General features: G+C 41.4%; 2 protein-coding genes across 3 annotated transcripts in view; one reads left to right on the plus strand and one right to left on the minus strand.

The window, feature by feature from the left end:
• ABCC2 (ATP binding cassette subfamily C member 2) overlaps positions 1 to 6,010 on the plus strand; it is an 87,566-nt gene extending 81,556 nt beyond the window's left edge. Inside the window, exon 32 of the mRNA XM_089683367.1 lies at positions 1,926 to 6,010. Coding sequence (XP_089539493.1) covers positions 1,926 to 2,055 — 130 coding nt within the window. The 3' untranslated portion in view covers positions 2,056 to 6,010. The remainder of the gene's footprint in view (positions 1 to 1,925) is intronic.
• A 1,202-nt stretch (positions 6,011 to 7,212) lies between these two features.
• DNMBP (dynamin binding protein) overlaps positions 7,213 to 15,378 on the minus strand; it is a 190,485-nt gene continuing 182,319 nt past the window's right edge. For both annotated transcript variants that reach the window (XM_089683368.1, XM_089683369.1), the window contains 2 exons: positions 14,776 to 15,329; positions 7,213 to 11,521 (listed from right to left, as the gene is read on the minus strand). In XM_089683368.1, coding sequence (XP_089539494.1) covers positions 11,336 to 11,521; positions 14,776 to 15,329 — 740 coding nt within the window. In that variant the 3' untranslated portion in view covers positions 7,213 to 11,335. The remainder of the gene's footprint in view (positions 11,522 to 14,775; positions 15,330 to 15,378) is intronic.

Genomic DNA, 15,378 nt, shown 5'->3' on the forward strand with positions numbered 1-15,378 from the left:
ATATTCATGCAGCTGCAAAAGACAAATATCTGTATTTTTATAAAAACATCCATCCGGAATATGCAGGTCAGTTTTAGGCACCAATTCACAAAAAGAACATTGGGGAACTGGAGAAAGTACAGAGAAGGGCAACCAAACTGATAAGAGGCATGGAGGAGCTCAGCTATGAGGAAAGATTAGAGGAACTGAATTTATTCTCTCTTGAGAACAGGAGATTAAGGGGGGATATGATCTCCATGTATAATACATAAGGGGGGATATGATCTCCATGTATAATACATAAGGGGGGGTATGATCTCCATGTATAATACATAAGGGGGAGTATGATCTCTATATATAATACATAAGGGGGATATGATCTCTATATATAATACATAAGGGGGATATGATCTCTATATATAATACATAAGGGGGATATGATCTCCATGTATAATACATAAGGGGGGATATGACCTCCATGTATAATACATAAGGGGGGATATGATCTCCGTGTATAATACATAAGGGGGGATATGATCTCCGTGTATAATACATAAGGGGGGATATGATCTCCATGTATAATACATAAGGGGGGATATGATCACCGTGTATAATACGTAAGGGGGATATGATCACCGTGTATAATACGTAAGGGGGGATATGATCACCGTGTATAATACGTAAGGGGGGGATATGATCAACGTGTATAATACGTAAGGGGGGATATGATCTCCGTGTATAATACGTAAGGGGGGATATGATCTCCGTGTATAATACGTAAGGGGGGATATGATCTCCGTGTATAATACATAAGGGGGATATGATCTCCGTGTATAATACATAAGGGGGGATATGATCTCCGTGTATAATACATAAGGGGGGATATGATCTCCGTGTATAATACATAAGGGGGGATATGATCACCGTGTATAATACGTAAGGGGGATATGATCACCGTGTATAATACGTAAGGGGGATATGATCAACGTGTATAATACGTAAGGGGGGAATATGATCACCGTGTATAATACGTAAGGGGGGATATGATCAACGTGTATAATACGTAAGGGGGGATATGATCTCCGTGTATAATACGTAAGGGGGGATATGATCTCCGTGTATAATACGTAAGGGGGGATATGATCTCCGTGTATAATACATAAGGGGGATATGATCTCCGTGTATAATACATAAGGGGGGATATGATCTCCGTGTATAATACATAAGGGGGGATATGATCTCCGTGTATAATACATAAGGGGGGATATGATCTCCATGTATAATACATAAGGGGGGATATGATCTCCATGTATAATACATAAGAGGGGATATGATCTCCATGTATAATACATAAGGGGGATATGATCTCCATGTATAATACATAAGGGGGGATATGATCTCCATGTATAAATACATCAGTGGTTCATATAGTGATCTCGGTGCAGAGTTATTCACCCTGAGGTCATCACAGAGGACAAGGGGGCACACTTTACATCTGGAGGAAAAGAAATGTAATCTCCAAACACGAAAAGGTTTCTTCACAGTAAGAGCTGTGAAAATGTGGAATAGATTCCCTCAAGAGTTGGTTCTGGCCAGCTCAGTGGATTGCTTTAAAAAAGGCCTGGATTGTTTCCTAGATACACAGAATATAACTGGATATAACATTTATAGGTAAAGTTGATCCAGGGAATATCGGATTGCCTCTCGGGGGATCAGGAAGGAATTTATTTCCCTGCAGGAGCAAAGTGGATCATGCTTTGCTGGGTTTTTTTTGCCTTCCTCTGGATCAACTGTGGGTGTAGGATTATAACTTTTTTTTAATGGTTTAACTGGATGGACTTTTGTCTTTTTTCAGCCAGACTAACTATGTAACATGCCATAATGTAGCTACGCATAATATCTAATACTATGGCTGATAACCAAAATGTTGTTTGCTTACTTTTCAGGGTCATGGTGCTGGATGCAGGTAAAATCATAGAGTATGGTGAGCCGGAGAAGCTCCTACATAGCAATGGGCACTTTGCTTCTATGGCCAAGGACGCTGGCATTGAGGGTGCTAACAGTACCACACTGTGAGGACTGAACTTCACAGCCCTTGTGTGCTTAGACCATGCATTGGCCCCCAAGGACTGGATGGCATTAACTCAAATGAACTAAACAGAGCTTGAAATGGGAAGTATTTCTGGAACATGGGGGGAAAATGTTGAATTCCAGTATAGCAGGCTGTGGACTAAGATAACAGTAATGCCATGCTGTGTCATTGGATTGTGGGTTGTTGCCGGGAATGTGACCCCCAACTTAGACTTTACATGGTGCTTCTACCTTTAATGGGTCCTGAAGAGAAAACTGAATTCTTAAAGTCGCTGTATTTTCTGAAGGATATCAACAACATATTCATCTTCCTGCAATGCATGGAGCAAATATTCTGGCAATTCTTTTTTTTGCAAAAGATGGATGCTCATATCAGCAGAAGTATTTTCTGAGCAAAAGTGATACCACTATCAAGATGAGCCTGTTCTGGGTAAAAAAGAAAATACCAACCCACCGCTTCCATCCAATAACAGATCTCCGGTACTTCTGGTAACTTAGCTGCCTTCTCCGGGAAGCCTGGGAAGGGTCTCTATTAAGCTCGACTTAACAAAATGCTTGTTAAAGATATGAATGTGAAGGACACTAGCTTATTGTGACATTTATCAATGTTTTCTTTTTATAGTTTATAACTATAATTTTTTTTTTCTTTTACATGACTCAGCCATATATGCTCACTGCACATCCATGCTGTTTGTTCTGTTTAGCAGTGCAGCATAAGGACTGTGCTTTCCTGTGCCCCGTGTATCAGTGGGGCCAGATTACCAGGACGCATTATCACTTTTTAGTGGCTTATTCTACAGTGTCGCAAGATCATTAATTTAATACAACAATCTTCCCATAAGATTATTTGTGCATCCAATAGATTTTATGTATGTTATTTACCTGTAAAATCCTCCCTTGGTTAGCCCTGAGATTGCCGCTGGGTGCCACCATCTTCGATGTCAGTGGACTTAAAGCTGTCACTTAAGTGACCCTCTATAGCCCTGGTGCCCAACCTGCGGCCCTTTGGTATATGATGTGTGTGGTATATGATAGTAGGAACATTGATTAAGGTAATGGCATTGATCTTTGCTAAACTCATGTAACATGTTCCCAGATTCATATTGTCTGCAGCATATCCCTGGCCAAACAGGTCTGTCCACACTCTCTGATCCTCATTTCCTCTATTGCAGGGATATTTAATTAAAATTCAAGGAGGTCCGGTCACTAAAATCTTCTTCTGGCTGAGGTCCGAAAATATATGTCCCCATTAGTGTTCCCCCTTACATCAGGGTCCCCCTCCAGAGTAATTTATTACATTGGGTGCCAATCAGACTTCCCTCATAAATCAGTTGCCACCATCAGAGTACCCCCCTCTATCAGGTGTCCCCATCAGAGTGCCCCTTTAAGTAATGTGTTCCCGTCAGAGTGCCCACATACATCAGGCATTTCCAACTGAGTGCCCCCTTACATTGGACATTCCAATCAGAGTTTGCCTTTACATCAGGTTTCTGCATCAGAAGGCCCCTAACATTTGGTGTCTCCCATCAGTGTGCCCCCCTACATCAGTTGTCCCCATTATATATGGTTCCCCCATCATGGTGACACCTTACATAGGGTGTGCCCATCAGCGTGCCCCCTTACATTAGGTATCGCCATCAAAGTGCAACTTTACAACATGTATCCCCATCACATCAGTTGTCCCCATCAGAGTGCCCCTTTACATGAGGTATCCCCATCACAGTGCCACCTTACATCAGTTATTCCCATTAGAGTGCCCCCTTTCACTCAAAGTACCCCTTTCTATCATATTTCCCCAGAGTGCTCGTTTACATCACATGTGCCCATCAGAGTGCCCCTTTCCACAGTATGTGCCCATGTGTGCCCCCTTAACATAAAATGTGCCCATCGGAGTGCCCCTTAACATAAAATGTGCCCATCGGAGTGCCCCTTAACATAAAATGTGCCCATCGGAGTGCCCCTTAACATAAAATGTGCCCATCGGAGTGCCCCTTAACATAAAATGTGCCCATCGGAGTGCCCCTTAACATAAAATGTGCCTGTCAGAGTGCCCCTTTACATAAAATAAGAGGGGCATGCTGATGGGCACATTTATATTAAGGGGGCACTCTGATTCTTTGTTGTGCCCATTGTACTGCAGAAGTGATCATTCTCTTCTACAATCTATTTGTGCTTTTTGATTTTGATTTGTTCAATATTTCTTACATACTGGTTATTTTTATAGGTATTAAGTTTTTTTCTATTATAAAGATCTGATACGTTGTTTTTTGTATATGAATTTATGAAGAATATCTTTCCGACTTCATTAGTGCAATATATTTTAGGAAGTGCGATCACACCCCTACAGCCATGGACCATGAAATATTCAAATGATAGTTATTAGCAGGGATTTGGCAATAGTCTACTTGAGTGCTACAGAAACAACACAGACACCATTTTTCTGGTTATATCAAACAAGAACATGCAGCGCTACTATAATTCCATGATATAATCATTTAGAGTGTCTAGACAAAAAATGGTATTGTGAATACCACTTAATCATAAGGTGGATATGGTAATATCTAAACCGTCCAAAAATGATGAGAATGGTGACTATGAATCTTCACCAAGAGTGTCCTTGCAGTGCATCGTGTCAAATCTCAGTGAAACAATAGTGAAGAAATTGGTGACTTTTGTGACCTTGTTTGTTCCCACAGAGATGAGTGTAGATTGCACTAACCAGAAAGCGCAATGGTAATGCGCATTTGAGTGTTAACCAACTCCTGGTCCTCTGCCTGTTGAAACTGGATCACTGGGAAAGGTCATCTGGCCTGCAACAGCTGGGCAGAAATCACAACCTCTAGGTCTCCAGGTACCAGGGGATATCTACTCGTCTCACCAGCAGGGGGAGATGCCTCGATCACTGTGTGGCCACCAGATCATCCCAAATATGCCTTGGAGGGGGTCTCGGGAGTAACGAGCCAGAACAACAAAAAATACTGATAGTGTGGTATTTATATTATCCACCAAGATATAATAGATACAACATCAGATTTGCTACTCACATGCTGTAGTAGGTAGGTAGCTAGGGAGTAATAAAAATCCAAAATGGCCACCGGCTGTCCACAGGGGCCGTGTAGTGTGACGTCACAGGGTATATAGGGCACCTCCTAATGCGTTTCGTGCACTTACACGTTGTCGAACCATTTCTCTGGTTGTATAGGATAATACGGTGTCATTGCAGATTGTGTCTATGAACTATGTACGTAATTCTTCTATATCACCATAGCAGATCACTACCTCACCGTATCTTACCTGGGCAGCATGGTTCACAATTGTCTGCGATACCAAGGGTTCTATAAAACCAATGGAGTTATGTGGCTCAGCAGGCATAGACCTCACCTATTAGGCGCCAAGTCACAAAAAAAAAAATGTTTAAGTGTATCTAAACCTAACGTAGGGAAATAAAGTGTTAGAACCCCTGCCATGTTTTTATTGCTGGGGAGATTTACCCTTTATTTGTCCTAGTGACCATTGTCACCTGAATTGAAAGTAAGGTGACATCCAAACTTCTGAGTTTTCCGCTGAACAGGCATAGAGGGAGAACTGTTCCACTGACAATTGTCTAATAGGGGGAAGATTCTATCTAATTGGACACAGACAGCAAAAAACAAACAAAAATAAAAAAGGTTGACTTTCCTGCTCACTCTAAAGCTAAAAAGAAGAATTGTGGCTTTCCATGTACTTTATTAAAGTAAAAACCAAGTACAACGCTATTATTGTACTATGCCATTATTACAACAAACAATAATCCTGGATGTTAAAAATAAAAAAATAAAGTGCAAGGCAAACTTGGCAGATTTCCAGAAACTTAGAAAGTGTAAAAACAAAATCCTGTCATATCCAATTGTATGCGTGTACTATGTATATTAAATATAAATTAAAGGATTTTTATAAGAAATGGTTGTGTGAGTTAGGTTTCGTAACAGGCTTGTAAAAAAAAAAATTAGATTTTTTTTTTCCTTTAATGGTTGAACTGGATGGACTTTTTGTCTTTTTTTCAGCCAGACTAACTATGTAACTATGTAAGATCTATCAGTAAAATTTTTATTTTACAGTTTTGCCCCCTACGGGATTTAGTACATGTAGTTCTTTGTTCCATTTTCTAACCATAGTTATGAGATTCAACCTGACCCTCCTCCTTCCCCATACTGCAGTTGAATCGACAACAGCTGTAAAGGAGATGGCTGATTCATAGCCGCAGCTTGGCTGGGCGCTGCTTGTCGCAGGAAAGTGTTCAATGTCAAGAAGAATGCAGAAGGAAGGGGTAGGTGTCAGCTTCTGCATTCTTCTTGCTGTTGCTTGTCTGTGGAAAGTGCAGCTATAAATCAGCCATCTCCTTCACAGCTGTTGTCAGATTGACCACAATAGATATGGTGGGTGGGTGGTTGAACTGCATAACTAGGGTTACAACAGACTCTGTCCCATGTTTCTAAACCAAGTTATGAGGTGTAACCTGCTTTCCTTCCCTACTGCCATGGTCATTCCAACAACAGCTGTGAAGGAGATGTTTGATTCATAGCTGCAGTTTATCTCAGCTCTGAACACTTTCCTTAGACAAGCAACAGCAAGAAGAATGCAGAGGGAGGGAGGAGCATCAGTTTCTGCTTTCTCCTTGCTGTTACTTGCCTTGGGAAAGCGCTCACAGCCAAGACACACTGCAGCTATGAATCAGCCATCTCCTTAACATTTGTTGTCGGTTTTTCCATAGCAGGAGAGCCTACGTGTGACAACTGTAGCACATCTATATTTTTGAGCTTCAAGCTCTTTTTTAGCTGTGTTTTTCACATGAAAAAGCATGCCTCTGTATGACGCATTTGGGGTTCCACTCACAATAAACCTGCAATGTTTCGCAAATGCACACAAAATCATGCATCATTGCACATGATCATAAATTGCTATAGTGTGAATGCAGCCTTAGGCAGTGCGCTTTCATGTGCTTTAGATGCGTTACCATTGAACTCTATACAACATGCGTTTTGGTGAAAGCACATCAAAAGATGCAGCAAGCAGGTTTTTTTTTAAACTCGTTGCACCTAAAGTGCATGGAAAACACACGTCAGAGCCTTAGACAATGATCACAGGAACACACATACACACGTATATTGTTATATCTGAGGTTTATTGGTTCATCATAGCATTGCACAATGGAATCTCCCTCACCGCTCCTCACTGAACCACAGCCTCTAGGTACAAAGAAGCAGAATCCTGTTTATTTCTGCTGTCAGAAGAAAAAAAATGAAACAACTGTATAAAAATACACAAAATGTATCATAAAATATTTGTTCTATAAAACTGATCAGTAAAGAAACTGTCTGCTCTAAAAAGGTGCCTATCAGAAAATGTGCAAAGGCTATTCTTTATACACATATACAAAATGATAAAATACATCCGTGGGATTGGAAGAGAATTGAACCCGGATTGTACATCCTATTCAGTAGTCAAATCCATCTGTCTATCGGTCTGTCCTTATCTACAAGCCGCCCAGTCTGTGTGCTACAAGGGAACTACGCTTCATTTCTCAGGGGCTTGCGCTGCTCTCCATTACAGGCCCTTCTGTATAATGACAGGTCCTCTTCATGGCCCTTGTTTATTGTAGAACTAAAGTCATGGTATTGCTCAGATAGTTGTGTTCAGAAAATTGTTTCCAAATTCTAAAATATAGGTAAGAATGAATATATCAATAACTGTAGTTTTAAAGTGTATCCAACCCTCCCTCCCCCCACACCCCTAAAAAAAAATATTATTTAGCTTACCAATCCTTAAAGCTCAACGTTACCCTAATAACTTGATAAAAAATAATGTTCTTTAGCGAGGAACATACATTCCACATAATTATTTATGCTACAGAGGCTGCCATTTTGCTGAAGCCCAGAGCCCCACTAAATCTTTTAAGATATCAGCACATTGGACTCTAGTGGCTCTGGTCTTCGGCACAGTGCCGAGAATAAAGAACAACTGAGCATGTGCAGAGCTGGGTGGGACAGTAGATTACTGGATTTTACACCGTATGGGCATTTACTTTAACGTTTTACATAGCTATACCTGCAAAAGGGGCCAGCAAGAAGTGATTTAGCAGGACTTAATTTTCTGATTAAAGTTTTGCTGTAAAAGTGGTGGCTGTAGTTTTCTTTTTTTACACTTTTTTTCTTATATTGCACCTTGTGATCCAGCCAGTAACACACTTCCTGTCTTAGGGTGTCTCCACTCCACTGGAGGAACAATGGAGACACATTTAGACAGCAGCCTGGTCTTCCTGGGAAAGGCTAGTATTCGATGGACTAATAGATTTAGATGGACTTGACTATCAAATTAAAGCCAAACTCTAGGTAGCACTTTAAACCTCTTATTCAACAATTAACAAATGTGGCAGTAGGGATGGTGGGTGTGAACGCTCACTCCCTGTACATATTCATCCATGGTGCCCAATGTTTTTGTGCTGAGAGAGAACATGCTACACACTCCCAGCAGTGAATGAGCGGTCACAGACAGCTCCAGATCTCTGTTTATGATCAGGAGCCAGCAGGACAAGCTTCTTATCATTTGACCAGTAGGACAGCCAATCACAAGGATCAGGTGATCAGAAAGTCTGCCCTGCGTCTCGGTGTTGAGACCCAGTTAAAGGGCCATCAGGAGGGGGTTAGAAAGGGGTTAAAGTGGAACTAAATTCTAACTTTGAATAATTGTGAGCAGGTAGGCTGTTTATTGTAGAAGAGACATATCATGCCTGTTTACTATTTTGGATAGTAATTTACCATTTATATTACAATGAATTTTACTATTTTGAATTGGCAGCTGAAAATAAAGAAAAATACCTAAAAAAAAAAGAAAACTAATGCAGCCTCCAACATCTGAGAACCGCTAAGCTGCAAATACATTTTTGATTTTGGGTTTAGATACACTAAGTACAGTTGTGTGCCTGAACTAGCGGATGTTTATATAGTGTCACGGGTCCCTTCATTTCGGTCTATAAATGGTGAACAACACGGAGCAATCAGCACAGACCAGGTCCGGTGTGTACATTAGCTGAGACTCTGTATCCTGTCAGTAGGGACAGATTTATACATGGAGCCATAGACAGGATAGATGAGCTCCGTGTCTGGCCTGGCATTCTTTCCTATGTACCAGACTCTGCCCCCTTCTCATTGTCCCAGAGTCTAATGCCGAGATACCGAGGCAATGTAGAGGCCTTTCTCCAGCTGTGCAATGCTGCATCCAGCATTTATGGGCCAAGAAACTATTAGATTTACTATTGTACACATTAAATAGCTCAGGCACACACATTTGTTGAAAAGTATGGACATTCTTGACGTAAAAGTGTCCCGCCATCCCATTCCTGGAATCTAAGCACTGGTTGAGAGCTACAGTCAACCGAACAATCGGCACATCAGACACTTCTGGGAGTGTCAAATTCCAGCATCCCCCCACCAAGGGTTGTGGTTTAATCCGCCAGCCCCTACTTCACCATAATGACTTAGGCACCAGTGGATGGAACCATAGCTCACAGCAGAGGGAACAGGAAGCCAACACTCCTAGAAGTATCAGATGTGAAGATTCTTCAGAGCCTCCTAGCTCTTCAAGAGAGCGGAGATTCCAGTAACGGGCAGCAGGATAGGTTGGGGATGTTTTTTTATTTAAATTTAAAGCAATTAATTAAATGTAAATTTAAATTGTCTGCAGAATTCAAATCAGTATATCAGTCTGGGCTATGGACCGGCGCACGTGATCACTCAGTGGATCCATTAATATTCTGTGGAGCAAGAGATGAGACTTCCCAGCTCTGCTTTCTACAAACCTCAGTCTCACTCCTCCTGCAGTATTTTCCATAAAATTAAACCCAACAGGGTGAGCAACATTCCCTTGTGTCTGCAGCATAAAGACCGGTGTGGATATCTCACCCCAAGGATTTGCAAGTGATACGCCAATCTAAAGCTGAACTACCAGTGGAGATCTGCACCATAACATTGTGGTTCACGATACGGATGAGACTGGAGAAATATAGCCTTTAGAAAATATTAAATGTAAATATACTAATACTGCTTAGAGACCTGTAATCACCACACACTGAAGAGTAGTTAAATATGGGATAATCATGACCAATCTCTTTCATTTTAAAGGACATGTCTACTTTTGGTTACACCCTACTTCTGCACTAGCTAGGGGGCGCCCTGCAGCAGATGCCTCCAGAAGGCAAATTGATAGGTGACCCCCAATCGTCCAGCCTCCAGTGGCTGAACCCAAGAGGTGCCACGCCTAGTCTCCACAAGATAGAAGATGGCTGGATAAACAGTTTTGTGCAAAAGTGAACAGTTCCTTTAAGGGAAAGCGTAGGGAAAAGCGGCTGATTTTTATTTTTGGGAACTGTTTTTAGGTCAAATTTAAAAATAAGAGACATAAGTGCTGCTTGCTCTGTTGTGTGCAAGCCAATCATAAGCTGGACCAAGGCGCTTTTGGGGGTGTATCACTGGGAGACCTCTAGCCAATCAATGCACAGCAAAATGTGCGACTGGATTGGTATGACACCCAGAACAAGGAAAAAATGTTCAATCACAAGTGCGCTTTGCTTTCCGCACATTTATGCCATTATGTATATCAAATGTATATGTCTGTATCAGAAATAAAGAGATTGTTAAGTGGAAGGATGTTGTACATTCGCAGTGTATTTAATACACAAAACTCCATCACAGCAATGGCCTGTGACTATTCGCTCTGCCTAGATGAACACACTGGGGCAGACCTAATGCAACCAATCAGAATCCTTGTTTCTTCAAAAGGCAAAACCTGATTGGCTGCCAGGAACAGCAGTTCATTTTTTTGCCCCCTATTCATAAATGAGCCCCATTTTAATGATCATAAAAAGGAAGTGGCCTTTCTCCATTGCTACCAGGCTTTGGTTGGCATTCTGGGACTTGCAGTCCTACAGCTTCAAAAGCCTCTTCCCCCCCAAGGTCACGCCTCTGCCTAATGAGCCTGTTCCCGACTCCGCCCCGTTTGCTAACTTCTTGAGTCAGTACAATGCAGTCTGGTTAATGCAAGCAAAATCCTGTCTTCTGCTCTGGACGTACTAGCTGATTCCAAGTTCTAGAGTAGAAAAACCACATTCTCATAAATATTGTTCAAGTGATATCAGCAGCAAACAAATGAAAACTGTCATCCCGGGAAAAAAGGCACAAATGTTCTCTAGGTGATATGAAATCCAGGTACAGGCGTCTGTAGGGTGATCGTCTCACGTGTACTCCGTCTTCCGGATGTAATTGGATGGCACGTACCCGCGCCGCCCTTCCACTTCAGCCAACCACCATTCGCTGTTCCCGTTCATGTCTTTGAACTCCAGGATCCTGAGTCTCTGATTGGCCGATACTGTAAGTTCGTTGGGGGAGCGTGCCCTAAAGGTGTATACTGCATAATACACCTGCAAAGATACAAGGAGAAAAACTGATCATCATCACATTCTGCCAATAATACAGATACAACAACTGGACCAGTACAACCAAACCCAAAGCCTGTAGCGTACGGCGCAAAGCTGACAGGCAGCACAGTGGCTTGGTGGTTAGCACTTCTGCTTTTGCAGAATGGGGATCTCTGGTTTGAGTCCTGGCCAGAACACTATCTGCATGGAGTTTGCATGTTCTCCCTGTTCTTTCATGGACCTTTGGCTGTAGGCTCCTTGAGAAAAGAGACATGTGAATGTACAAGTATGTAACATGCTGCTGCTATATAAATAAGTGTAATAAATGTTATTTTTCAAAATGTATTATAGGTATTTATTAAATCTGTCAATTTACAGAGCGCTTACATAAATTTTACACTGACATCAGTCCCTGCGCCCATGAGCTTACAATCGAAGGTTCCTTCTTCCCATGAATACATACTAGGGCCAATTTAAAGAGGAGCCAGGTAACCTACAAGCATGTCTTTGAAGTGTGGGAGGAAGCTGGAGTATCTGGAGGTAACCCACACCAGCACAGGCAGAACATGCAAACTCCATGCAGGTAATGTCATGGTTTGGATTTGATCTGAGGACCCAAGTGCTGCAAGACAGGAGTGTTTCTTGGCCCCATAATAGCACTCATCAAGAGGAACTCATCTGGACAGATGCTGGTTGGCAGGTTTCTTTCTCAATGAAAAACAGACCATGGAGCCAGTAAGATTTTCTATATGAAAACCAATACAAAAATACTTTTCACAGGACAGACCGTCAGGTTTCTTTGAATACATGCAATGCTATAGTTGTCCACAAGAGGATGGCATTTATCTAGGCTACAAGCAAACAGTTTCTTCTGCACTGCCTGACCATGCATTTTCCAAGAGAAGTCCTCTCCCTAGCCATGAAGCTTTTTATAATATTCTATTGTTGTGGGCAGATTCTGCAACCTGCCCAAATAAGATCATAAAAGTAGTTTAACTGTTAACAAAATGCATGAAAGAACAAATGGTATTAATATTAGAATTATTATGGAAGATAATCTCATTGGTGCAATTTAGCACCCACAATAACCCAACTTACAATACTTTCTCACAAGTGTAATAAAAGCGCCACACCCTTAATACTTTAAAGCAGCAATTTCACCTCAAAGAAACCAAATAAATTTCTTAGTGCTATAACTTAAATAAAGGAATGCGCTAAATCCACAAACTATTCCTAATTTAGTGTACAAACATTAGTGCAAAAGATATATATATCTATTCTCAATTAATATCAAAAAATATCAAAATTATGTGCAAAACTATTTTTTAGTGCATAAGTAATTTAAATAATTAAATCAGTGAATATAAAAATTGTCCAATTTTGAATTTCTTCAAATGTCCAAACAAATCCTTTTCAAATTCAAGTGCTCTCAAAGAAATTGTGCCAAAATCCACCACCAAAGTAAAGTTGGGTAACTCACCAGAGCTCCATGCTGATCAATCTCTAGATCACCAAAAAACGCTTTTTGCTCTGGGAGCAGATGCAATGAATCAACTTCTCAGGTGTGATGATCAATAGCTACACAATCATCCATAAGGTAGGTATCCACCACTCAATATAACGGTTCCAGGAGCATTATATCACTCTCTCTTTTTATATCTCTCCACCGAGGTCATGTTTGGGAATGAAAGAAAAAATCATGGTGCAGCCAGTTTTTTTATAAAAGTATCCAACAATTTAATAAAGATTTCCACTCACAAAAAAGGTGTCTTCACCGACACCAGTATAACAGCATAAAACAGCAAATGCTGACGTCTGTGGAGAGGATTGAGTCACGAGCGCTGTAGTGAATGTGCGGGGAACAGGAGACTGTTGTGAGTGGAAATCTTTATTAAATTGTTGGATACTTTTATAAAAAAACTGGCTGCACCATGATTTTTTCTTTCATTCCCAAACATGACCTCGGTGGAGAGATATAAAAAGAGAGAGTGATATAATGCTCCTGGAACTGTTATATTGAGTGGTGGATACCTACCTTATGGATGATTGTGTAGCTATTGATCATCACACCTGAGAAGTTGATTTATTGCATCTGCTCCCAGAGCAAAAAGCGTTTTTTGGTGATCTAGAGATTGATCAGCATGGAGCTCTGGTGAGTTACCCAACTTTACTTTGGTGGTGGATTTTGGCACAATTTCTTTGAGAGCACTTGAATTTGAAAAGGATTTGTTTGGACATTTGAAGAAATTCAAAATTGGACAATTTTTATATTCACTGATTTAATTATTTAAATTACTTATGCACTAAAAAATTGTTTTGCACATAATTTTGATATTTTTTGATATTGAGAATAGATATATATATCCTTTGCACTAATGTTTCTACACTAAATTAGGAATAGTTTGTGGTTTTAGCACATTCCTTTATTTAAGTTATACAATACTTTCTGTTACGGGGACCAGCTGCCACCATAGAAATAGACGGCAATAAAAGACATTTAAAGTGTTTCTAAAGACTGAAGGCTTTTTACCTTAATGCATTCTCTGCAGCTGCCACCTCTACCCCCCCCCCCTTATACTTACCCGATCTTGATCCAACGCTGTACATGAGCGGCTCTCACCGATCTCTCTCTCCACATAAGCTCAGAGACAGCAGAGGGAGTCTTTGGCTGCTGCTGTCAATCATAGCCATCAGCAGAAAGCAGGAGGCAGGGTTAAGCTGTGCCGTGTGTGTCAATGGGCACATGGAGCGCAGCTTTAAATTGAGCCTGTGCGAGTGCCCCCATAACAAACAGCTTGCTATGGGGGCACTCGTCAGGGGGAGGAGCTATGAGCACCAGCAGGGGACCTTAGAAGAGAAGGATCTGAACTGCTCTGAGCAAAACCACTGCACAGAACAGGTAAGTCGCACATTAAAAACAAAAATTCTAACCTTTACAATCGCTTTAAATAATGTGGAAAAGAGTGAAGACTCTACCCAGGGGGGGCACACAGCAATAAAAGCAGACAAACACGGTCTATGTCTTCCTGAGTACAAACATCAATATAGCTGACTAATAGGCTGCAATACCAAACTTCATCAGCAGGTGGTGTTAAAAAGGGACATATCCAGCCCTGGGGGCAGATGAGAGATTTACAACCACTTTAGCACACCAATATCAATAAACATCTAAATGAAATGTAAAACAGAACATACAGTAGCACATGCTGAAAATTAACGGTGTATACCGCCATATAATAAGCCCCATCCAGTCTCACCTGGTTCCCCTCTTGCTCAGAGCCTTCTTGTTCTTTTTCTGTTGCTGTAGCAAGTCCTTTCTTCCTCAAGCCCCTGCGATTGGTGGAGACCTGCCCTTTGTCCCCATTGCTTGGTAATGTTGAGTTACTTCCATTTTCAACCTGGTTGCCCCGTCTTTTAGAGTCCATCTGTTGGGCAGAGTCGGTTAAGCTTTCTCGCGATTGTCTCTGCTCCTTCTCCATTGCCTGGGCTGATATTCCAGAGTCTGTTTCACTGGCCCTTTTAAAGGTTCCATCCACAACTGAGCCAGCTTTGGATGGAGCACACAAGTCCAATGGGTTGCTGCTTGTTACTGGGGAGTCTGCGGTTTTTGAAGTGGAGGCATTGGTGAAGGTAACAGAGGCGTTGCTTGCGTTGATGGATAAAGTGCTGTTGCTATTCTGCCTTGAAAAATTAGGAGAGGAGCCACCATAGCCAGATTCATTGGAGGAATGGCTGCCGATGGAAGCGTCCGAGTGGCTGCGCCGAGGATTATATGGCTTCAGAAATGAGCTGTAAACAAATCCCTTGGTGACTGTTGAAAAGAAGAATAAAGGCAGGTCAAAGAGCAGACCGTCACATCT

This window comes from Staurois parvus, unplaced genomic scaffold (assembly GCF_062004578.1).
Source record: "Staurois parvus isolate SC_StPar_1 unplaced genomic scaffold, SC_StPar_1.0 ptg000307l, whole genome shotgun sequence".
Lineage (NCBI taxonomy): Eukaryota > Metazoa > Chordata > Amphibia > Anura > Ranidae > Staurois > Staurois parvus.